Source organism: Macrobrachium nipponense, chromosome 46, assembly GCF_015104395.2.
Source record: "Macrobrachium nipponense isolate FS-2020 chromosome 46, ASM1510439v2, whole genome shotgun sequence".
NCBI classification, from domain to species: domain Eukaryota; kingdom Metazoa; phylum Arthropoda; class Malacostraca; order Decapoda; family Palaemonidae; genus Macrobrachium; species Macrobrachium nipponense.
In genome coordinates, this window is record NC_061106.1 from 28,695,006 (window position 1) to 28,719,040 (window position 24,035).

Genomic DNA, 24,035 nt, shown 5'->3' on the forward strand with positions numbered 1-24,035 from the left:
TTCGCAGGAAAACTGACCTTGATAATATCTGCAGATTAATCGAGTACGACCTCATAGCAGTTCGTGCAGATGACAACGGCAGCTTCCGTAGTATTCCATGTTTAGACTTGGCTTGGAGTGTGATTGGTGGAGGAGGAGGAGGTGGTGGAGGAGGACATGGCGCATCCACCCTTCTTGCGCAAGCTCACATCCAATGCTCTGCTCTCAAGGCACCACTTTCAACAGTTCAAATTTCATTTAACCGATTTCGCAAAGTTTGTAATCAACATAGAGAACTTTATATAGCAGTGCTGCGCCCATCATAAATTGCTTTAATTCCAAGATATGAGAAACGTAAAATCTGCTTGAGAATTTTACGACATGGGCGGGGCTGCAGGCCAGAAAGACTTAAATCTTGCTTAGTTTTACCTTGCAAGGCAATTATATTACGATTCAAACATGCAATTCAAGTATGACTTGGGAAGATACGTCGTTTTCGGAATGTGAAATAAAAAGAATTGTTAATACAATGGCGCCTCCACTCATCCTAGAGTAGAACATAATGAAAATGAGATTTTAAACATAGAGCCCATTTAGCCATGCTATTATTTCCGAATCAGCATAACTCGGTATTTTACCAATGGCGTGGCTTTACCCTTACTTTTGGGTAAGGTCAATGTACTTCAAGATCTAAAGAATACTATAATGAACTCTACCCTAACCCAGAAAGCTGTTATTTTTTGGTATGGCAAACTCTAGTGGTAACTGTCACACTTTTTAGTGCTACAAAGTTGCAAGTCAACTTACCGAGGCTCATTTAATTGCGCTACTTAAAAAAATCACCTCAGAGTGAAGGACGATGATCATTAATAATTACTATAATATAGACTGTTAACTTAACTCACCATAATTGATTACTGAGGATACCCGGGCTTTACCATCAAACTACATATCGTTTGGTGCGAGCTAGACTTAAAGATATCAGCTACTTGGGGAAGTACATCCGTGTTGTATCTCGTCCTTGCTTTTTTTTTTTTTTTTTTGGCGTAGTATAACTTTGTAAACAAGATTTGAGGAACAGATAATTTCTGCGCACTCACAGGAAAGTTTTGTGGCGTTATGATATACTGCGACAGACACCCAGTTTTGGGCATGGAAGATATATGATAATGAGGATAATCGGTGTCAACCGTGTCAGGCGGAGTCACCCAGTGTCACTGTCAGTGTCAGTGTCAGTCACATGTAGATGTGCACAGCGGAATGTAAACAAGAGTAACAAGTGTCAGTGGTACCGAGCATCGCCCTAAATACTCTTTCGACGTTGCTCTACGATATTTCAAACTATCATATTTACCACATGGCGGAATATACAGATTGAATTGTGGTGATTTTATCCCGTAACGAATTAAATCAGTGAACTTGTTCCTAAATACTAAGGAATGACAAGATAGCCTAGCTACCCAAGTACTACCACTCCTCGGTGAATGGTTAAGCTAGGCCTAGGTAGGCTGGTCTGCAGCGAGGACGTTAGCCTAGCTTATGGACTTCTTGTGAAAGGTGAGATTACGAAGATTCTTAATGTACTGTAGACTAGTAGGCGGTGAAATTGAGAGGGCTCTGGTTAGCTATTAGGGCTACGCGATAATGATTAACTAACTAGGTAGTACTAGGCTAGGTAGCTAGTAGTAGCTATAACCTAGGGTATTTCAACAGAAGCAATCCGCGGTGGCCTAGACTATGGCAGTTGCGGGATTTCTATGCAGTTTTACCTACTGAACAAGAATTTAAAGTAATATTTATTCAGACGACTGTAATTAATCCCCAGGGGCCAGTACTAAACTCGGAGAAATATATACATTGGACGCCCCAATCCCTAGTGGATGTCGTATCCGCGTTCACGTTCCTTGCAGTTCGTGCAGAACTATTCTTTAGAATTACCCTGCAAGAAACGTAACCGCAGATAGGGTAAAAAACCGCATGGTACAGGGGTGGACCATGTACGATCAATGTGTACAACCCCAAGAAAAGTACATTATAACGCGTCCTGACACCGGAGTAGCGGTATTTAGCTCCGTTTCTCACCAACAAGAAGTTGCGTCTGATGCCCATCTCTGATGTCGGGACGCGTTATAATGTACTTTTTTTGGGGTTGTATAGTATACACATTGATCGTACATGGTCCACCCCTGTACCATGCGGTTTTTTACCCTACAACATCTACTAGGGATTGGGGCATCCAAAGTATTTCACCGTGTTTAGTACTGGCCCCTGGGGGTTAATTACAGTCATCCGAATAGTAAATGTTACTTTAAATTCTTGTTCAGTAGGTGAAACTGCATAGAAAAACCGCAACTGCCATATTCTGGGCCACCGCAGATAGGTAGGTACCCTGGATCTACCCCCGCGCCAATTACTACCCAGTAGTATTTTCAAAGTGCTCGCAAGGGGTAGTTAAACAGCACCTATCTACCTAAGTACCCAGTTGATCTTAACCCTGAGGCTAGCGCACGCAGTGAAACAATACTTCTTGCCAGAACAAACGACCTTGCCAAAATTATTTAAATATGCGGATAAGGCGTGAAGCGCCATTCTGCCACGTTCTTACTGACAGTACACATTAAATAAGAAAATTGGCGGTCCACAGATAGCTGTTCACTCGCTCCGCTCGCAAGACCTCCATTATCAAATTAACAGTTTATTCATCAGATATACTAATAGTAGCTAGTACCCTAGTATTTGATCACTTTACAAATTCCACATTCACCGTTTGATATTCCATATCATAGCCTAGCATTTATAGATGGATAACGGGTGGTTAAACTTTACAGTAGGCTACCTAGTTGCACTGCCTGCTTCCTGCCAGTTGCCAACCGAGACAGGTTACCGCCTTTCTGGGAGGGTTAGGAAGGTGACCCCCCCCCCAGCTAGGTCAGGACGCATTGCTGTAGGGTAGGTAGGTAAGGCTCTGGTCAGGTCAGGACCTGGCATTATAGGAAAAGTTAGGTCTATTTAACCCTATGTATGAGGAACATGTCTCGGTCGGCAACTGGCGGGAATCAGGCCAAGCAGCTATTGTAAAGTTTGGTATTTCTAAAGAGGCAGTCCGCACGGACTGCAAGGAACGTAACCGCGGATACGACATCTACTAGGGATTGGGCCGTCCAATGTATTTCGCCTTGTTTAGTACTGGACCCTGGGGATTAATTACAGTCGTCCGAATAAATATTACTTTGAATTCTTGTTCAGTAAGTAAAACTGCATAGAAAAACCGCAGCTGCCATAGTCTAGGCCGCTGCGGATAAGTACCCTAGATCTACCTAAAGTTTTATTGTGGTGGTAATTTGAACCTATGGCCACTAAGGGGTAGCCTAGCCAGTGCATGTGCTCAGTGTTAGATTTTACTTGGGAGGACCAAGGGGGGGCAAAGCACCCCATGTCAGGTCAGGGCACCAAGTTGTAAGTCAGGTAGGTCAGGGCCAAAATTCTGAATTCAATTCAATTCAGTCCAAGGGGTGACAAAGCCCTTTTGTCAAGGTCAGGGCATGGTAACTTGTGTCAGGTCAGGAAAACAAGGTTTGGTTGGGTCAGGACACAGCACTAGGCCTATTTTTACAGTTGAAGCTCTCATTCTTACCTGTCTCCCTACTCTGCTTTCACTCCCACAAAGGCCCCTTGCATAGCCCAGCATTGGGGGCTATGCCAGTGATAGGCTGACCAAGTCTGTAAGTTGATACTATTGCTTGGCCTGCTGACCTGAATGGTATACAGATGATGAAGTTTATACACTGACTTTTGTTCATGAAACTTACCTGTCAGATATATATATAGCTGTATTTTCCGAAGTCCGACAGAAATTAAAAAACTTACGACACACGTAGTGGGAGTCAGGTGGTTAGTACCCATTCCCGCCGCTGGGAGGCGGGTATCAGGAATCATTCCCATTTTCTATTCATAATTTTTCTGTCGCCGGTGTTGTAAACACAGTTTTCAGCACCTCCGTCTTGAATTTAGGAAACTTGGCTACTATAAATACCCCTTTTTGATTTTTTGGTATCTTGACTTTTGGATCGGTGGCTAGGCACACGTTAATTGTGGATTTGATTGATTTTGGCTTGATTTCTCTTTAAATAAGATGTCTGGTTCTAGTTCGGCTAGCGCCAGGTTTTGTACCAAGAGTGATTGTCGAGGTAGGCTACTGAAAGCATCAGTAGACCCTCATACTTTGTGTAAGAGTTGCAGAGAGCATGATTGTATGTATGAAAGTCGCTGCAAGGAATGTGAGTGTCTTTCTGATTCTGGATGGAGAGTGTATGAGTCCTATCTGCGTAAGCTTGAATGGGATAGGTTAAGGAGGTCTTCCTCCAGGAGCGTTTCAGGTAAACGTCAGGAAGTTCATGTTTCTCCTACTAACCCTCCTTTAATCACTACTCCTAACCCTGTAGTGTTGCCTTCGGGCCCTGAAACAGTGTCTGTGGAGGGTAATACCCTTACACTTATCTTAGAGTCGATTCATAATTTAGAATCTAAAGTGCTCGCCTTAGAAGGCAAAAGTGAAGGTGCAAAGTGCAGTGACAGTGCTCCTTCGTTGGTGGAGGGTGCGTCAGATCGGCCCCATTTCGCCTCTAGGCCTAGACCGCTGCCGGACTCCCAGGTTTCAGGGAGAGGGCATGTCGAAAGCCGCAGGAGGGTTACGGGGAACGCCCACCGATCTGACGTGCCTTCGGCAGTATCTGTTGACGTTACACAGACTGCCAAGGAGCGTGCGCGTGCACGTCTCCTGAAAGAGTGTTTCTCTTCTTCAGAGGCTTCCTCCCCGCACAAGGGGTGGAGCTCTCATTCTGTTTCACGCCCGCTGAAAAGGAGCGTTGGTGATCGTGACGCTTCACGTCCAGTTTTGGCTCTCGAGAGGCGATCATCGCCTGAGAGTGTGTTCGCAGCCTTCCCGCCACAGAAGAAGCGTAAGGAGTCATCGGATGATGACTTTGTTGAGCGCCCCAGTCGCTCTCGAGCGCGTGCTACGGCAGTTTCTGGGAGAAGGAAGAAGGCGTCCCCTCGCCCCTCGTCTTCTCACAGGATCAGCCCGTCACCTGACAAGGAATCCTCTCCTACTGAGAAGATCCTGCGCTCTTTGCAGCAACAAACTATGCTGATGCTCTTTTGCTAAGAAAGGGGACGCAACCACGTCCCAGGAGAAAAGGACATGACCGTCTGCCCTGTGAAGAGATCTAGAAGGTCTCCCTCTCCCTCTCCTCGCTCGTCTATCTCTCCACTTTCTTCGCCTGCAAGAGTTCGTGCGACTCCCCAGCGGCTCTCTGGAGGACGTGAAGAGGATTTTGCTCGCTCTGCGCATGAAGCGGTATTACCCGCTCGTAAGCTTGCGGTGCGAGAGCTCGATACTTGCGTGAACGCTTCGGTGCAAGTTCAGGATCCTGACGCTCGGTCGGAAGCCAAGCGAACGCCAGTGGACGCCAAGCGTGCGCCAGCGGACGCCAGCAGCGCGCGAGTGGACACCAATCCCGCGCTAGTTGCAGCCAGGCGTGCGCCAGGGGACACCAGGTGTGCGCCAGCGGACGCCAGGTGTGCGCCAGCGGACGCCAGGTGTGCCGGCTGGTGTGCGCCAGCGGACGCTCGGGTGGACGAAGATGTGGATTTTCGTCGTCTCCCACCTGTTTTTGATGAGACTTTGCAAGTTACTTTGGGTCTTAGAGATACGACCGGAGTTTCTATTAAGGAGTCAGCTTTGCCTTCAACTTCACAGCAACGCGCCTCTTGGAAGCTTAGACCAGATAGTCTTAGTCCAGCCTTATTTCCTCCAACTTCACCTGTGTCGGAAGCAGAGGTTAGCGACGCTTCGGTTGAAATGGATGATGAGAAACCTTTGGCGGCAGTCTCTTCCGACTACCAGGTATTGACCCGCCTTCTTCAATCAGAGTTTGGAGATACGTTTCACCCGGAAGCTCCTCGATCTCCTCCTTCACAACTTTCTTCTTCCAAGATCAACAAGGTCTCGGCATTTGTCAGAATGAAGAAGTCCCTTTCAACTAAGAGGGCTCTTCGTAAGGTCCATGACTGGATGGAGAAAAGGAAGTCTCAGGGAAAGACTTCTTTTGCTCTGCCACCTTCGAGACTTAGTGGGAAGGCTGGCATTTGGTATGAAACGGGGGAAGACGTAGGTATTAGACTTTCCCCTCTGTCAGCTCAAGGAGACTTCGCTAGCATTGTGGATGCCTCGAGGAGGTCTCACCTGTCCTCTTCGAAAGTTTCCTGGTCTACTACGGAAATGGACTACCACCTTAAAGGCCTCTTTCGGACGTTAGAGTCTTCAACTTTCTAGATTGGTGTTTGGGAGTTCTGGATGCCAAGTCTAGGAGTTCCGACTCGATTAGTCTGGGGGAGCTGTCCAGCGTAATGTCGTGTATGGACAAGGCCGTCAGAGATGGTTCGGAGGAGCTTACAGCTCACTTTTGCACAGGGCTCTTGAAGAAGAGATCCCTGTTTTGCAATTTTACAGCTAAATCTGTCTCTCCGTCACAAAAAGCAGATTTGCTCTTCGCTCCTTTTTCGGATCATCTCTTCCCCCAGGCTATGGTAAAAGACATTGCTACCAGCCTACAGGAGAAGGCCACGCAAGATCTCCTCGCACAATCTTCAAGGAGACCTGCAGTTCCTTCGTCCTCGGGAGTTTCGATTCTCAAGAAATCGAAGCCCTTTCGAGGTAGTTCTTCCTCGAGACCAGCCCCTCGAGGAAGAGGCACTTCCAGAGGCAGAGCCACTGCGCTTGCCAAGAACAAGAAGTGAAGCAGAAGTCTTCAGGTCACCGTTGTTGGAGCCAGGCTTCAGCTTTTTGCGCAAGCCTGGGAAGAGAGAGGTGCGGACAAATGGTCCTTGGACATCTTAAAGAAGGGTTACCGGATCCCGTTCCTGAAACCACCCCCGCTGTCTACGACACCCAGGGACATGTCTCCTTCTTATCGGGGAGAAAAGCAACAAGTGCTTTACGATCTGTTAGATCAGATGATCGTGAAACACGCCGTAGAACAGGTCTCCGACCTGAATTCCCCCGGATTTTACAACAGACTGTTCCTGGTGCCAAAGCAGTCTGGGGAATGGCGACCGGTACTCGATGTCAGCAACCTGAACCTCTTTGTCATCAAGCAGAGGTTCAAGAATGGAGACCACCCCTCAGTCAGTGATGGGAGCCTTAAGACCGGCGGGATTGGATGGCTTCACTAGATCTCCAGGACGCGTATTTCCACGTCCCCATCCACCCCCAGTCCAGGAAATACCTGCGGTTGTCCTGAAAGGAAAAGTGTTTCAATTCAGGGCTCTCTGCTTTGGACTCAGCACTGCTCCCATGGTATTCACCCTACTGATGAAGAACATTGCGAGGTGGCTTCATCTTTCCAAAGTCAGGATCTCTCTCTACCTGGACGACTGGCTCGTACGAGCCTCCTCGAAAGACCGGTGTCTGGAGGACCTTCACACGACCTTGTCGTTAACGAAGTCCCTGGGGCTTCTGGTGAACCTCGAAAAGTCACATCTGACCCCTTCTCAGTCTTTAGTCTATCTGGGGATTCAGATGGACTCAGTGGCTTTTCAGGCTTTTCCGTCCCAGGGGCGACAACTAGATTGCCTAAGCAAAGTGTCAACCTTTCTGGGGAAGGAATCATGCTCGGTGAGGGAATGGATGAGTCTGCTGGGGACCATTTCCTCACTGGAGAAGTTTGTTTCCCTAGGGAGGTTGCACCTCAGACCTCTTCAATTCTTCCTTGCGGACAATTGGAAGCACCAAAACACTTTGGATTCGATTCTGGTGTTATCAGAAGAGGTAAAGGAACATCTAAGATGGTGGACCGACCCTTTGAAGCTCGCAGAGGGTCTTTCCCTCAAGCTTCAGAACCCCGACCTAGTGTTGTTTTCCGACGCGTCTTCCGCGGGGTGGGGAGCAACACTGGGGGGGGAGGAAGTGTCAGGCACCTGGAGAGGGGAACAGGTGTCCTGGCACATAAACCTCAAGGAGCTGGCAGCAGTTCATCTGGCGCTCCAGTTCTTTCAGAACGAAGTCTCCGGCAATGTGGTGCAGATCAACTCGGACAACACCACAGCCCTGGCATACCTCAAGCAAACAGGGAGGAACCCACTCTTGATCCCTGTTCTTCCTTGCAAAGGAGATCCTGTTATGGGCGAAGGCACACGACGTCTCTATCCTGACGAGATTCATATCAGGGGTAGAAAACGTCCGTGCAGATCTTGCTCAGTCGACAAGGTCAACTTCTGCCGACGGAGTGGACCCTTCATCAGGAAGTATGCCAGAGGTTGTGGAAGTTATGGGGATGTCCTCTCGTAGACATCTTCGCAACTTCCAGGACAACGAGACTCCCGCTGTACTGCTCACCAGTTTCTAGACCCAGGAGCAGTAGCAGTAGACGCCTTCTTTGGGACTGGACGGACTAGACGTATATGCCTTTCCCCCGTTCAAGGTCCTAGGGGAAGTAATAAGGAAATTCGCGGCATCAGAGGGAACGAGGATGACTCTCATCGCCCCCTTCTGGCCAGCGACCGACTGGTTCACAGAGGTCATGTCTTTTCTAGTAGACTTTCCCGAGGACTCTGCCTCCAAGGATAGATCTACTCAAACAGCCCCACTTCGAGAGGTATCACAAAAACCTCCCCGCTCTGAGTCTGACTGCGTTCAGACTATCCAGAAGTTGGCCAGAGCGAGGGGTTTTTCAAGACCTGTGGCGAAAGCAATCGCAACGGCAAGGAGACCTTCTTCTATTGCCGTATACCAATCCAAGTGGGCTGTTTTTTCGGAGCTGGTGCAGGAAGAAAGGCATTTCCTCCACCTCTACCTCTGTGAGCCAGATCGCAGACTTCCTTCTCTACTTGAGGAATGAAGTTCGCTTAGCGGTGCCTACGATAAAAGGCTACAGAAGTGTGCTTTCTGTAGTCTTTAGGCATAGAGGACTGGACTTAGCCAATAACAGAGACCTTCATGATCTTCTGAAGTCTTTCGAGACTTCGAAGGTTCCTCAACCAAGAGTTCCTTCTTGGAACTTAGACATGTTCTAAAGTTTTTGATGTCCAGTAATTTTGAACCTCTCAACTTAGCTTCGCTTAGAAACCTTACAAGGAAGACACTTTTTCTAACTGCTCTGGCGACGGCGAAGAGAGTTAGTGAGATCCAGGCTATAAGCAAGCATGTTGGTTTAAGAACTCTGATGCTGTTTGTTCTTTAAGCCCTATGTTCTTAGCAAAGAACGAAAACAAAAACCCGTCCAACCCTTGGCCCAAGACATTTGAAATCAAGGGTTTGACAGAGATCGTGGGTAATGAGCCAGAGAGAGTCCTGTGCCCTGTCAGGGCTCTCAAATTCTATTTAGACAGAACGAAGGACTGTAGAGGACCTTCGGGCAACTTGTGGTGCTGCTGTTTAAGAAGCCTGATCTTCCCATGTCAAAGAACGCGCTTTCTTTCTTCTTGAGAGACACCATTAAGGAAGCTCATTCCACATGTAGTGATAGTGAACTGAAGCTTTTAAAAGTGAATGCCCACGAGGTGAGGGCTATTTCGACCTCGATAGCCTTTCACAGAAATATGGCACTCAGTGACATTTGAGTGCCACATATTGGCGGAGCAACTCGGTGTTCGCTTCACAACTACCTGCGGGAGGTGAAAGCGACATACGAACATTGCTCGTCGCTTGGACCATACGTCGCTGCAGACACTGTTTTGGGGGCAGGAGGTAGCACTCATCCTTTCCTTTAGTTATTGGTGAGCTTTTAATTGTGTGTGTTTTTTGGTTGTGGGTTTGACCGCCCGAGGCGGATCTCCCTTCTTTAGTCTAGTTTAGTGGAATACCTTTGGTAGACTAGGCCAGGTGGTTTTTTACTTCGTTGCCCTCATTGTATGGTCAATGGTCTAGTCACATCGTGGTCACGCCCCCGTTGACAGATCATCTTGAGTGCACCAGCTATATAGGTCTCTACCTCGCTGGCAACTCTAGTAGCACAAGCAGACTTACGCGGCAGTAACCACGAAGTCAGCTATGCTAACAGGTAAGGAATCAAGATATCATTTATCTGCATATATATGTTTCCTAAAATCTTCTATTCTGTCTACTCCCACCACCAAAGGTGGGATTCAGCTATATATATATCTGACAGGTAAGTTTCATGAACAAAATGATATTGTAATGATACAATTAAGTTTGTTCATACTTACCTGGCAGATATATATAATCAAGTACCCACCCACCTCCCCTCAGGAGACAGTGGAAATAAAAATTATGAATAGAAAATGGGAATGATTCCTGATACCCGCCTCCCAGCGGCGGGAATGGGTACTAACCACCTGACTCCCACTACGTGTGTCGTAAGTTTTTTAATTTCTGTCGGACTTCGGAAAATACAGCTATATATATATCTGCCAGGTAAGTATGAACAAACTTAATTGTATCATTACAATATCATTTTTAAGTATATAAAGGGGTTTGTTGACATCCTATTAGTAGATGAATACAGTATACTATTACAAATTTCATGAATTATTTCCTTAAGAATTATTAGCAGCTGCCTTAGATGCATTCCATATGTAACTTAGCTATTCATCAGTTGATGACTTTTGTTATGAAAATATTTATTTGGTTACTTTAGTCATGGAACTTCGGTGCAAATTGTTTAAAATGTAAATCTAATTCAATTTATATTAGCTTCATTTAGAGGACTATTTAGTACTTGGTATTTCTACTGGAAGCATACTGTTCAGTTTTCTTATTTCATCTAATACAAAATAACTTCAACAAGGAAAAAATTTGCTAACAAAACCTTTTCATTAGGCTGCAGCTGTCTAGGAAAGCAGTTCATATGCATTGAGTGACTGCTACAGTTGGCTGTTTAATGTAAATATTTACTGATTTTACCCTCATTTGTATTTTTAGTAGTTTTTACAATTCGAATCAAGTTGATAAGGTTCAGAAGTGCTGCTAATATAGAAGAAAGCCTAGTAAAATCGATAATGGTTACGATGGCTGTCTTTCTTTTTTGCCGCTATAACTCAATGATTGGCTGATCCTGATCAGGTTAGAGATCGAATTTCTTGTTGTATGTCACGATCTTCAGATTGAAGTGAACTGAGAGAGGTTTGAACTCCAGTCCAGCAAGTGGCTGAAATTTGTAGTTTTATACATTCAACTTCCCTGCCAGATATATACTTAGCTATAGACTCCGTCGTCTCCGACAGAATTTCAAATTTCGCGGCACACGCTACAGGTAGGTCAGGTGATCTACCGCCCTGCCCTGGGTGGCAGGACTAGGAACCATCCCCGTTTTCTAATCAGAATTCTTCTGTCGCCGGACCATCAACATTGTTGTTGGTTCCTCTCGATTGGTTTTTCTTTTTTCACCGGCAATTGATCTTCTTGACCGACTTTTGGTTACGTATCTGGATTGTTGGATTGGCATACGCTTTTGTGGACTGTTTTGTGGACTTGATTTTGGAATTTTCTTTAATAATGTCTGACTCTGGTATGGTTGTGAGACGTTGTGTGAATGTAGGCTGTAAGGTGAGGTTGCCGAAAGCTTCGGTAGACCCTCACACGGTATGCAAGAGGTGCAGGGAGTATGAATGTTCTTTTTACTAATACTTGTAAGAATGTGAGAACTTGAGTGAGAACGAATGGAAGAATCTAACGAATTATTTAAAAAAGTTAGAAAGGGAAAGAGTGAGGAAGGCTTCTCATAGAAGTTTAAGTAGTTCTAGATCTGAACTAATTCCAAGCTTGGGATCTTCCCCAAGGGTAAGTATTGCTACTTCTCCTTCCATTGCAGCCCCTTCTCCTATTGCAAGAACCTGTAGACCAGCAAAAGAACTTGCGGATCTAAAAGCAGCCTTCAAGTTGATGGAAAACAAAATGGCTGCCATACAAGGTAAGGCTACTAGTGTTTTTTCAGTGGACAGTGATATGAGTGTCCCCAGTGTAGTGGAGGGGGCATCTGGTTCGGCTCAGCAACGCTCCTAGGTCTAGACCTCTTCCAAGCTCACATGCCCAGAGGAGAAGGAATGTCGAAAGCCGAAAGGAGGTTGTGGAGAATCCCCACCGATCAGGTGTCCCTTCGGCAGTTTCTGTGACACCCCAGACTGCCCAGGACCGCTATTGTAAAAGCGTCCTAAGTGAGTGTTTCTCGTCGTCGGGATCTTCATCACCGAGACGTGATTGGAGAGATTCAGACCGATCTCGGCCTCTCAAGAGGAGTTGGAAGGCTCCGAATATTGACTCGAGCCCTGAAAACTTCTCTGAGGAGTCTCCATCGGGAGTGAAGAAGGCAAGAAGAGCCATTCTTTCAACCAGAGTGAGAAGGAAGGCAGGAGGTGGAGGCTATGGACTCCTCCCCTCCTCCTTCCCCTCCTCCCGAAGAGGATAAAGAGGAGGCTACAAAGAGGTTCATGATGGCGATGCAGGAACAGATTTCGTCGTTTGTAGGAGTCCTGTCAAAGGAGCCTCCTAGAAGGAAAGACACTTCCCTTCCTATTAAAAGATCCTCCAGACGGATGGAGGTATCTGCCTCCAGGATCGATACTCCTACTCGAGGTGAGGTTTCCGGTACGAACCTGGACGAAACGATCAGACGTCTGACACCGGCCAGGAGTGAGGAGTCACCCAGGAGGCAGGAGCCGAAGAGCCAGGAGTGAGAGTCACCAGGAGGCAGGAGCCCAGAGCCAGGAGTGTAGAGGCATCCAGGCAGGCCAGGCAAGAGGCAGGAGGCCAAGGAGCCAGGAGGCAGAGCAGGAGCAGGAGCCAAGAGGGCAAGGAGCAGGAGCAAGGAGTCAGGAGTCAGGAGTCAGGAGTCAGGAGTCAGGAGTCAGGAGTCAGGAGTCAGGATCAGGAGCAGGAGTCAGGAGTAAGAGTCAGGAGGCAAGAGGGGCAGGAGCAAGGAGTCAGGAGGCAAGAGTCAGGAGGCAAGAGTCGGAGGCAAGAGTCAGGAGGCAAGATCAGGAGCAAGGGGTAAGGAGCAGATCAGGAGGACAGAGTCAGGAGGCTAAGAGTCAGGAGCAAGAGTCAGGAGGCAAGATAGTCAGGAGGCAAGAGTCAGGAGGCAAGAGTCAGTGGAGGCAAGAGTCAGGAGGCGAAGAGTCAGGAGGTCAACGAGTCAAGAGCCATGGTAGGCAAGAGTCGGGGACTCGTTTCCTGGTGGTTATGACTCTTCTCCAAATAGGAGCTCCTCTTCCTTCAGAACATAGGAGGTCTTGGAAGGACTCTCCCTCCAAACTGAACTTTCTCCTTCGTCTGATCGAGGGTTAGACGAGTTGTCTGACGACGAACCTCCTGCTTAATGAGGGACTTTCTAGTTATAAAGTCTTGGCCTCATTACTACTTCAAGAGTTTGGAGATTCTCTTAGTCCTGCGGCTCCTCCTTCTCCTCGTTCGCTCTTTTTCGAGCTCAGCTACGACTAAATCGTCGGCCTTTTTAAAATGAAGCCCTGCGATATCAATGAAGAAGGCACTCCATTCTTTAGATTCTTGGATGGACAAGAAGAAGGAGTTAGGAAAGACGGTATTCTGCATGCCTCCTTCCAGATTGCACGGAAGAGAGGTATTTGGTATGGGACAGGAGAGACTATGGGTCTTTCTTACCTGCCTCTGCAGATGCCGACTTTTCCAATTTAGTGGAGGCCTCTAGACGTCACTCCTTAGGATCGTCAGAGCGACGTGGAGCACTTCAGAATTGAACCACTTTCTAAAGGGACTTTTTGTCACTTTAGAGGTGTTCAATTTTCTGGATTGGTCACTCGGACTTCTGGCCAACAAATCTAAGGATCCGGAGTTTCTGAAAAACCCAGAAATTCTCCATAGCGTCCTGTCCTGCATGGACAAGGCAGTACAGGACGGTTCGGGTGAAGTGGCTTCCCTTTTTGGTGCTTGGTCTCCTGAAAAAGAGATCAGTGTATGGATCCCTATTATCGAAAGGGGTTTCTCCGAGCCAGAGGACTGCCTTACTGTTCGCCCCTCTATCAGATCAGCTGTTTCCTTCTCAGTTAGTGAAGGATATATCTCGCTCGCTAACTGAGAAGGCGACACAAGACCTACTAACGCAAACGTCCAAGAAAGGACGCCCGTATGTCGACGGTTAAGAAGGAATCTCGTCCTCCTCAGCAGCCCTTTCGTGGAGGTGCAGCGGCTCGTCCCCCTGCCAGAAAGAAGAGCTCGGAAAAGAGAGGAAGTCTTCATTTAGGCCCTTCAAGAAATCAAGTGACTTGTTGCCCCTCCAAGCACCAGTGGGCGCCAGACTCCTGAACTTTGCAGGAGTATGGGCAAAAAGGGGAGCCGACCCTTGGTCAGTGTCGGTCCTCAAGAAGGGATATGTAATCCCCTTCGACGACAGCCCGCCCCTAACATCTACGCCTCTGGAACTGTCAGCGAGGTACAGAGACCCGTTAATGAGGAAAGACTCTCCTTCAAATGGTGGAGCAAATGTGGGGAAAAAGAGGCCATCGAACTTGTGCAGGATCCACACTCCCCAGGATTTTACAATCGCCTTTTTCTAGTACCAAAGGCATCGGGGGTGGAGGCCAGTTCTGGACGTAAGCGCTCTGAATCGCTTCGTACAGAAAAAGAAGTTTCGCATGGAAACGTCCGCCTCTGTAATGTCGGCGCTTCGTCCAGGAGATTGGATGGTCTCTCTGGACCTGCAAGACGCATATTCCACGTTCCCATTCACCATTTGTCAAAGAAATATCTTCGCTTTTTGATAGGAGACAAGATCTTTCAGTTCAGGGCTCTGTGCTTCGGTCTGTCTACAGCCCCACAAGTATTCACCAACCTGATGGCGAATGTAGCAAGATGGCTTCACCTAGAGGGGATAAACATCTCCCTCTACTTGGACGACTGGCTGATCAGGGCCAAGTCGAAGAGTCAGTGCTTGGAGGACTTAGAAGTAAACAAGGAACATGACAGATTCGCTAGGGTTTGCTCGTCAACCTCGAGAAGTCACAACTGATCCCCAGCCAGAACTTGGTCTATCTGGGGATTCAGATGGATTCTCGGGTTTTCGGGTATATCCTTCGCGGAGAAAGAATCGCTCGAGGTTTGTCGAGAATCTCGAGCTTCTTTAGAGAGAAAGAACAGCTCAGCGAGGGATTTCCTGAGCCTTTTAGGGACCCTGTCCTCATTGGAAAAGTTCTTCTCGCTAGGGAGACTTCACCTTCGCCCTCTTCAGTTTTTCCTCAAAGAGGTGTTGGAGGTGGAAGACCGGGTCAACGTCTCGGGACATCTTCCAACTTCCACAAGAAGTAAAAGGATCAATCTGAAGTGGTGGATCCCTCCGCTTCAAAAGAACGAAGGCGTATCGCTTGCTCTGCAGAACCCAGACCAAGTGTTATTTACCGACGCTTCGGGCAGACGGGATGGGGAGCGACGCTAGGAGCAAGGGAGGTGTCAGGCACCCTGGACAAAGGAACAGTCCTGGCACATCAATTGCAAGGAACTTGTGGCCATACACCTAGCCTTAAAGTTCTTCGAAGAGATAGTCAGAGACGGGGTGATACAGATAAACTCGGACAACACCACGGCTCTGGCTACATACGCAAACAAGGAGGCACGCACTCTTTCTCCCTCTATCAGTTGACAAGACACCTGTTAACCTGGACGGAAGAAGAGGCATAACTCTCCTCACAAGGTTGTTCAAGGGATCAAGAATGTGAGAGCGGACAGACTGAGCTGGAGGAATCAGGTCCTTCCCACAGAATGGACTCTTCACGAAGAAGTGTGTCGAAGTCTTTGGTCCCTGTGGGGGAGACCTCACATAGACCTGTTTGCGACGTTCCTCTCCAAAAGAATAGAGATCTTTTGCTCTCTAGTGGAAGATCCGAGAGCCTTCGCCATAGACGCGTTCTCATGGATTGGTCGGGTGTGGACGCATACGCCTTTCCCCGTTCAAAATCCTGGGGGAAGTGCTCAGGAAGTTCGTAGCTTCGAAGAGCACGAAGTTGACACTCATAGCCCCATTTTGGCCAGCCCAGGAATGGTTCACGGAGGTACTGGAGTGGATAGTGGACTTTCCCCAGATCGCTTCCAAACAGACACGATCTACTCAGACAACCCCACTTCGAGAGGTTTCATCACAACCTCCCAGGTCTCGCTCTGACTGCCTTTCGACTATCGAAAGACTTGTCAGAGCGAGGGCTTTTCTCGCAAGGCTGCGGGCTCTATCGCTAGAGCCCGCAGAGCTTCGACGAGAAGAGTATACCAGTCGAAGTGGGAAGTCTTTAGGAGGTGGTGTAAGGGTCAGAAGCTGTCCTCCTCCAGTACCTCTATAGTGAATATTGCCGATTTCCTCCTCTTTCTGAGAGAGGAATCACACCTATCGTCTCGACAATAAAAGGATACCGAAGCATGCTGTCTTCAGTATTCAGGAATCGAGGCCTGGACATTGCTAATGACAAAGATCTACACGATCTAATTAGATCTTTTGAGACTTCGAAAGCAGCTACTCCTAGAACACCTAGTTGGAATCTAGACGTGTCCTGAAATTCCTTTCATCGGATAAATTCGAGCCTTTACATCTGGCGTCCTTCCGCGACGTCACTAGGAATGCTTGTTCCTGGTGGCTCTCGCTACAGCCAAGAGGACGAGCGAATTACACGCTCTGGATTCCACGGTTGGGTTCAAAGGAGATGCTGCTATCTGTTCTTTCCAGACAAGTTTCTGGCAAAGAACGAAAACCCATCAAAACCTTGGCCCAGAAGTTTTGAGGTAAAGGCCTATCTAACCTGGTAGGCAGAGAGATAGAGAGATCTCTCTGTCCAGTGAGAGCTCTTAAATACTATTTAGAGAGGAAGAGGACAGATGGGACTTGTCAACAAGGTCTTTGGTGTGCGGTGAAGAACCCCAAAAGACTCATGTCCAAGAACGCCTTGGCTTTCTTTGTGAGAAGCGTTATTACGGACGCTCACAAGAACTGCTCGGAGGAATCCTTCGGTCTTCTAAAGGTCAAGACTCATGAAGTGAGGCAGTAGTAGCAACGTCTTTGGCGTTCCAAAGAATATGTCTCTAAAGAATATCATTGAGACTACATATTGGAGGTGCAATTCAGTGTTTGCATCTCATTATCTGAAGGATGTGAGAGTGACCTATGAGAAGTGCTTCTCGCTAGGTCCTTTTGTATCAGCAGATACAGTACTGGGTCTTGGAGCAAAGACTGATCCTTAATTTTGTGCTTTTTGCGTACATAAAACCCTCTTGTCAGATATGTGCTTGGTTTTCTATTAGCAAGCTCACTACTGTCGCACGGAGCAGAGTGTCATTGCTGGTAGGGGATCAGGGTATGTATGACTAGTAAGGGGAGTACAAATTTTTTTTTTTTGTATATTTTGTTAATGAAAGTGTAATTATGTTTCGAGTTTTTGGTTGTTTGTAAGGAGTTTCGGGGATAACTCCTTACAATCTTAAAACTAACATGGATGTTAGGATCAGGTGATCGGGATCGGTTTTGTGCTCCTTGAACAAGGTGTATTGTCATGTTAGTGAATAGCACCCAATGACAAAGGACCTTTAGGTTCTCTGCCGAGTAAGTGGATAAGACCCATTGGCAGACCCACAAGAACTCTTTAGCCATAGATCAATATCTCGCTGAGGCTCTTGAGGATAAGCAGACTCCAAGGCAGCATAGCCGCGAAGTCTTCAGCCTAATAAGGTAGGAACCAGGTTTTAAATACCTACAACATATGTTGTTTACCTGTCTATTTCAGTTGTTAGCTGTCTCTTACCCACCACCAATGGGTGCTAATCAGCTAAGTATATATCTGGCAGGGAAGTTGAATGTATAAAAATGATATTGTCATGTTACAATAAAGTTTTATACATACTTACCTGACAGATATATACGATTAATGGCCCACCCAGCCTCCCCGCAGGAGACAGGTGGAAGAGAAGAATTCTGATTAGAAAACGGGGATGGTTCCTAGTCCTGCCACCCAGGGCAGGGCGGTAGATCACCTGACCTACCTGTAGCGTGTGCCGCGAAATTTGAAATTCTGTCGGAGACGACGGAGTCTATAGCTAAGTATATATCTGTCAGGTAAGTATGTATAAAACTTTATTGTAACATGACAATATCATTTTTGTTTATAGTATACCTGCAGCAGCAATAAATGTTTTTCCTGTATAGTATTCTTGAGGAGGTCATAGGGCAGTTCCTATTGGGAGAGGAAATGCCAGAGTGGTTCTGGCAGGCTGTGCTCGGTTACCTGTCATCCCTTGAAAAGCATAGTTATCTTGTACTTCATCTGTCCTTGCATCATTGGTGTCTGGAGCATCTGTGGTCCCCTGCCTTAGTGTCCCTGCTCTCAACCTGTGCCCCACAGTCAGGAGATAAAGAATAGTACCTATGGGGTGGTGAGTGGATAGCAAGAACCTTATGGTGGGGTTTCCAAAGAATTCACTACCTATGGCTATGCTTCAGTTGTTGGGGCCAGGTTTTACTGCCAAGTGGGCCCTACATCCTTGCATGACCAAAAGGTTACTAGAAATACAGGAAATGCAAATGATTGACCTTTCTTACATGGCTAAACAGGAAGGTCCTGGTGTTTTGTTCTCCATTTCCAGACTCATGGTGGTGTTGTAAGATGCCTTCTAATACCCTGGGGACCACCTGATTATCTAAGCCTGGCTTTGTTTCTATTTGTGCCTTTAAAATTTGTATTATGGTTCCATTGCCTCTACCTTGGATTATTTGTCCTTCAGTTTTGAAAGTTACTGTAGAGGATAATTTGCTCTGACGACTGGGCTTCATTAGTCCATATGGCATGTGATGTGTGCCTTGCATGGCATGTTAATAGCCATTTAAAAAAAAAAAAAAAAAGTGCCTTGGCATGCCTTTTGTTCCCAGCTACATGGCTTTAAATCTCTCACTTGTGTTTTGTCTCTTTTTGTCTTCCCATTTGGCTGTCTAAGGTCAGTTATTGTTTTGATCTAGTAGGTGCTTCTCATTCAAGAATACTATAACCTTTAGGCCATGCCTTTGTAAATCAGACAATGACTTGGGATAATTATAATAAAGTTACCCTTGTGATATTTCATATTACCTGCCAAACATCTTAATGATAGGTAATTCTGTCATTATTTTTTGTTAGAGACTGTGCATGGGATATTTTTATTTTTTTGTGTTACTCTCATTCTTATTGTAAATCATGTACTATGCTTTGATAACATTACTAATTTGAACTATAGTTCTTTCTTAGTTTTTATTGAATTGCAGTACAATGATCATTCTTTTCTGTCTGCAGAATGGCGTCATCAGCTTCCCGTTCTGAAGTGGATGATGATCGATGGTTTTTTGGCAAGATTACTGCTGAAGAAGCAAATGAAATCCTTGCTGAAGGTGAGAATCTGAAAAGCATGAATTGCATGTGTACTTTTACCTGGGCTGAGAGGTAAACTGCATAGAATTGACTGCGCACTGACTTGGTGGGTGGTGTTCCACCCCTATCAGTAGCTATTACCATAACTACCCTGCAAAAGTTTATATGTCGGATTTCCAGCTTGCAGAAAGTTAATCCTATATGCAAAGACCTTGGGTTTGTATGGTCAGAAAAATACAAATCGCTTTAAAAATTTGTCGTAAGAGCACACTTTCAGATACATACTTCCCTCCCTTTCTCCTCAGGTTGCTTAGTGATGCAATGACTGGCAGCATTGGTTCTTTATTTTATGTTTCATCCAATTCAAAATGCAGAAATTCAAAATTTAGTAAGAATAGTCAGCAATTTACAAACAGTTTGTGACAATAAAGCAAGGCAGAAGCAGAAAGCAGACTTTCTGTTCTTTTTGTTGGGGGAGGTTGCTGTTTAGCTATGTTTATTCTTTTTCATGGTAGTACTGATATTTTGTATTGGTGTGGCCCTCAACTAATACTGCAATTGATATGGTGAATGGAGTTTAGTATGGAAGTCTGTATGAAATTTGAAGGGGAAGATAAGCTTCTGCTTGGTGAAAAGGAGGGCTATTATGTTTGGATTATGCTTGGCTGTAAATTCAGTATATAATAGAGTCAACTTTTCATTCCAGTAGAGTAGTAGAAGATAACATGGAAATTTTTATCAAAGGGTTATGCAATTTAAAAAATCATTTACGGGATTTGCATTAATGCTTTTGATAAAATTAAAGTGCTAAAGGCTGTTGATTGGTAGGATGGTGAGTGACAGAGAAAATCTGTTTAATAGTTTTAATAGACATATTTTTATGTAAGTCAGCGTTGTTGATTGTATTAGTAATTTTTCAGCAATTCTCTGCAAGCACAGAATGACTTAAATTACTGCCTTTAACATGCAGAGCAAAATAGGAAGGTAGATTTTGCTGACCAGAAAGCAGTGGATCACTATGTTGTGGACATTCTTGTTTAGTAATTCATTACCATTTGATATATTCATATCCCATGTAACATACATTTCACTTTAGTGTCTGCCATATATATGGCCAGTGGAGACCAATAGTGTGTGTGTTTCCATCTTTTAAATTATAATAAATGAAGCATGAAAGTTTACCATGAGAAAGTTGCAAATGGTAGTTATTCCTTCAGTTTTTCTATCATTTGGTTGAAAGGATTGTAGTCTTAACATGGTAGCAAGGTAAGTTTTTGTGCATGGATGCAGATAAGGGTAGATGGTCCAGCTAACTGTCTTATTTGTCACTGTGTTTCACACGTTTATCATGTTATCACATTTGTTGAACTAGCTATAGAAGAAGACCATCTTGCCAAGATATGCATGAAGGGAGATCCTCCATTATTGTGGGTGTTACACATACTTAGTCATCACAACTCCTCCTACTAGGTTGAAGAGGATTCAGTCAAACTTGGCCCAAGAGTAGACTATCATTGGAGTGATTTATGAATCCTGAGATCTGCAAGACCAACAACAACATTCAGGTCAAGGGTTAGTCATGTTACAAGCATTATATCTGCAGCTAGTACAAGTTGAATAGGGACTGGTTTCAAAGGAAAGAGGAAAACGTGAACAAGGGTAGATGCCTTCACCGGGATATTTCGTCTGAGGCTTACGGAACTCATAGCTGGGTTTTGGGATTGCATATTAAAAACCAAAACACACACACAAAAACACACTAAAAGTCACTGTACAGTATACAAAAACACAAATAAACAATTCTTATCATTTTTTACTGGTTTCCAGCTGGTGTTAGAGGATTGATCCTGATGTTAAGACCACAGGTTTGTTAGCTATGAAAAATACAAATTAATTTAATATTTGTCATTTTGCATATGTGGGGCATGCTCCTGGTGGATCTGTTCTTGTTGGACCTTAATCCACAAGCTGCCATTGAATTCTTCAGCCCAACAGGATTTAGTAGCCTGGGAGTTGACATGGTGTTACTTTTCTGGGATAATCCAAACATGTACCTTTTTCTGCCTCACCATTTGGATGGTGGATACACTCAGGTTATCCAGCAGCATGATGACACTTGTCACTCCCCTCTAGCTGGAGCATGAGTGACCCATGGTGAGTTGGGAGTGTTGATAGGCTACCATGAATGTCTTCTGACTTGGAGAAAGTTTCTGAAGCAGCTGCACTTACCTAGGCTTGAGGGCAACCACAAGAGGCCTCAAACTCATGCTTGAAACAAGGTTCCAGAGACCAAGAATTTTGATTGAAACTCTATGGTTTTTAAGGACCTACTTAAAGAGTTCTGGATGAGGATGCTGTCAACTGATTTAAAAATGGCAATTCAGAATTTGAAATGAAGCTCTAGGAAGGTCACTTTGACACCCAAATGCACTGCAAATGAGCCTCTTCAGTATTCATTATTGTTAGTCATTATGATGAAGATAGAAATTTTAGAGACAGTAACTCCTTCCAGGGTCAATGAGCTGCATGCATGTATGTAGGACAGTGCTTTAGAATCTGTTCAATCCTACTGTCAGAAGCCCTTCAGTAGTATTGATAGATACTACATATTTTATTTTCTAGGTGTATGAGTGCCTCTCAAGCACAGTAGCAAAGATTTCCGGGGAGGGAGTTTTGAGTACTTTGGTTGACATTTGTGAACAAAGAAATTTTAACATGTTAAGTAAATTAAATTGACAGCAGTATATATGTATTACAAATTTCTGATTTTATTCTTTTACTTCTGCAGAAGGGGGTGAGGAAGGAACATTTCTTGTGCGAGAAAGTTGTTCCTCGCCTGGAAATTACGTCTTGTCTTTTATCACTGAGGCCCTTCCACTTCACATACTAATCCGGAAGTATCATGAGGATGCATTTTTTTCATTGGGTAAGTATTTATTAGATACACAGGTATATCAGAAAGTTGAAGGGAATTATGTAAAACCCTCTATTGTTATTGATGTAAAGTTATTTACAATCATAGCATTGATATATTGATAGTTTTAGGAGAAGTAGCCATGAAATATATGTCATAAATGGATTTAAGAGAAATTAGTTATGCAGGATTCTGATTATGAAATACCTGAGCCAGTTAACTGATGAGTGCAATTCCTTGGGTATTGAATAGCAGTGTAAAAGAAATCCTAATATTACCAGTACTCAGTTTTTAGTGTGAGAAACAGGAAGACTGGGAGGTAAATGAGTTCCATATTATTTTACTTTTATCACTGAATTAGGGACATCTCTGCCATAGTAGTGTCTTGATAATGTCATTTTGCCTCAGATGTTTCTCAGAAAAACAACGCTGATTCCAGTTGGTACCTGTCCTTGAGTGAAAACCATCTTCCTTGAATTACATTTCCAGGAATGGATCATAATTTTTCATGTCAAAAGGGGTACTGTAATCCTTTTAATTTTCCTACTGATCAATTACTAAATTGGGGTGTACAGGGTTAACATAAAAAATGAATGCTGCAAAATCTCTCTCTCTCTCTCTCTCTCTCTCTCTCTCTCCTCTCTCTCTCTCTCTCTCTCTCTCTCTCTCTCTCTCTCTCTCTCTCGCTGAATTTACTGGTATTTAACATGAACATTCCCTTATACTAATTGGATGAATTAAACTTAATCAAATTAAGCATAGATGCACTTTTAACTGAATAAAATCCAGACATTTACTATAGCTTTTAATATCGGCAAGGAATTCTGTTATCCAATTTAGCTGTGTGGAACTTGTGATTTGTATAGTTTAGCATCATTGTTCAATAACATCTGCAGTTGAGAAGTGCAAGAGCCATAACAGTGTACAGTAACTTGATTGCTGACATGTGAAAACAAATATTTACTTGGCTCTCATTTGGTATTCATTTCAGTTGTTTTGTAACTGATAAAGAGTGCTTTATTGAGTGGCATATTATGGTAAAGGTCTATCAAATGTATTACAGAATGTAGTGTGTTATTCACTTTATTAGAGCTTGTATTGAAGTATGTTAATAAAATAAGCTTAAGGAGTAATCCAGGAATTACCTTTTGATTTGTGATATAAATTCTCTTTTGTTCATGAAACTTACCTGTCAGATATATATATAACTGTATTTTCTGAAGTCCGACAGAATTTTAAAAACTTCCGACACACGCAGTGGTCGGCCAGGTGGTTAGTACCCATTCCCGCCGCTGGGAGGCGGGTATCAGGAACCATTCCCATTTTCTATTCATAATTTTTCTGTCGCCGGTGCTGAAAACACCTGTTTTCAGTACCTCCGTCTTAGGATTTTGGAAACTTCATTGCCGCTAAGTATCCTAATTGTCTTTTGATTTATTTACTTGGATTTGTGGGATTTGTGGCTAGGCATACGCTATCTTAAATTGATTTGAATTTGATTCATTTTTGCATAAAATATCTGAATCTAGTTAGGCTAGTTTCAGACGGGGTTGTCTGCAAAGATAGGGTGTGGCTACCGAAAGCTTCGGTAGATCCGCACTTGGTATGTACGAGGGGTATGGGTCTTGCTTCTTTGTTGAGATTTGTCATGTAAGGAGTGTGAGATGCTAACCTTCCTGTAGACTTTATTTTGCCTAACCCTGTAGTATGGCCTACGGGCTATGAATATGTCTACGAGAGGTGCTCGCTCTCCTTCATTGCTGTGAAGTGCTACTTCTGTAATTGT

The 24,035-nt window shown here is 44.9% G+C and overlaps 2 protein-coding genes across 7 annotated transcripts in view; one reads left to right on the top strand and one right to left on the bottom strand.

Annotated features, from left to right (window-relative positions):
- LOC135214840 (sodium leak channel NALCN-like) overlaps nucleotides 1-901 on the bottom strand; it is a 45,403-nt gene extending 44,502 nt beyond the window's left edge. Inside the window, exon 1 of one of the 3 annotated variants that reach the window (XM_064249241.1) lies at nucleotides 885-901. The gene's annotated coding sequence lies outside the window, so the exon portion shown is untranslated. Of the gene's footprint in view, nucleotides 1-17; nucleotides 199-884 lie in introns of those variants that run through there. The other 2 variants (XM_064249242.1, XM_064249240.1) reach the window with 2 other exon arrangements.
- A 19-nt stretch (nucleotides 902-920) lies between these two features.
- Nucleotides 921-24,035, top strand: part of LOC135214841 (tyrosine-protein kinase Shark-like) — a 111,489-nt gene continuing 88,374 nt past the window's right edge. For 2 of the 4 annotated variants that reach the window (XM_064249246.1, XM_064249247.1), the window contains exons 1-3: nucleotides 921-1,536; nucleotides 19,261-19,355; nucleotides 22,124-22,261. In XM_064249246.1, the coding sequence (XP_064105316.1) occupies nucleotides 19,262-19,355; nucleotides 22,124-22,261 (232 nt within the window). In that variant the 5' untranslated portion in view covers nucleotides 921-1,536; nucleotide 19,261. The remainder of the gene's footprint in view (nucleotides 1,537-19,260; nucleotides 19,356-22,123; nucleotides 22,262-24,035) is intronic. The other 2 variants (XM_064249244.1, XM_064249245.1) reach the window with 2 other exon arrangements.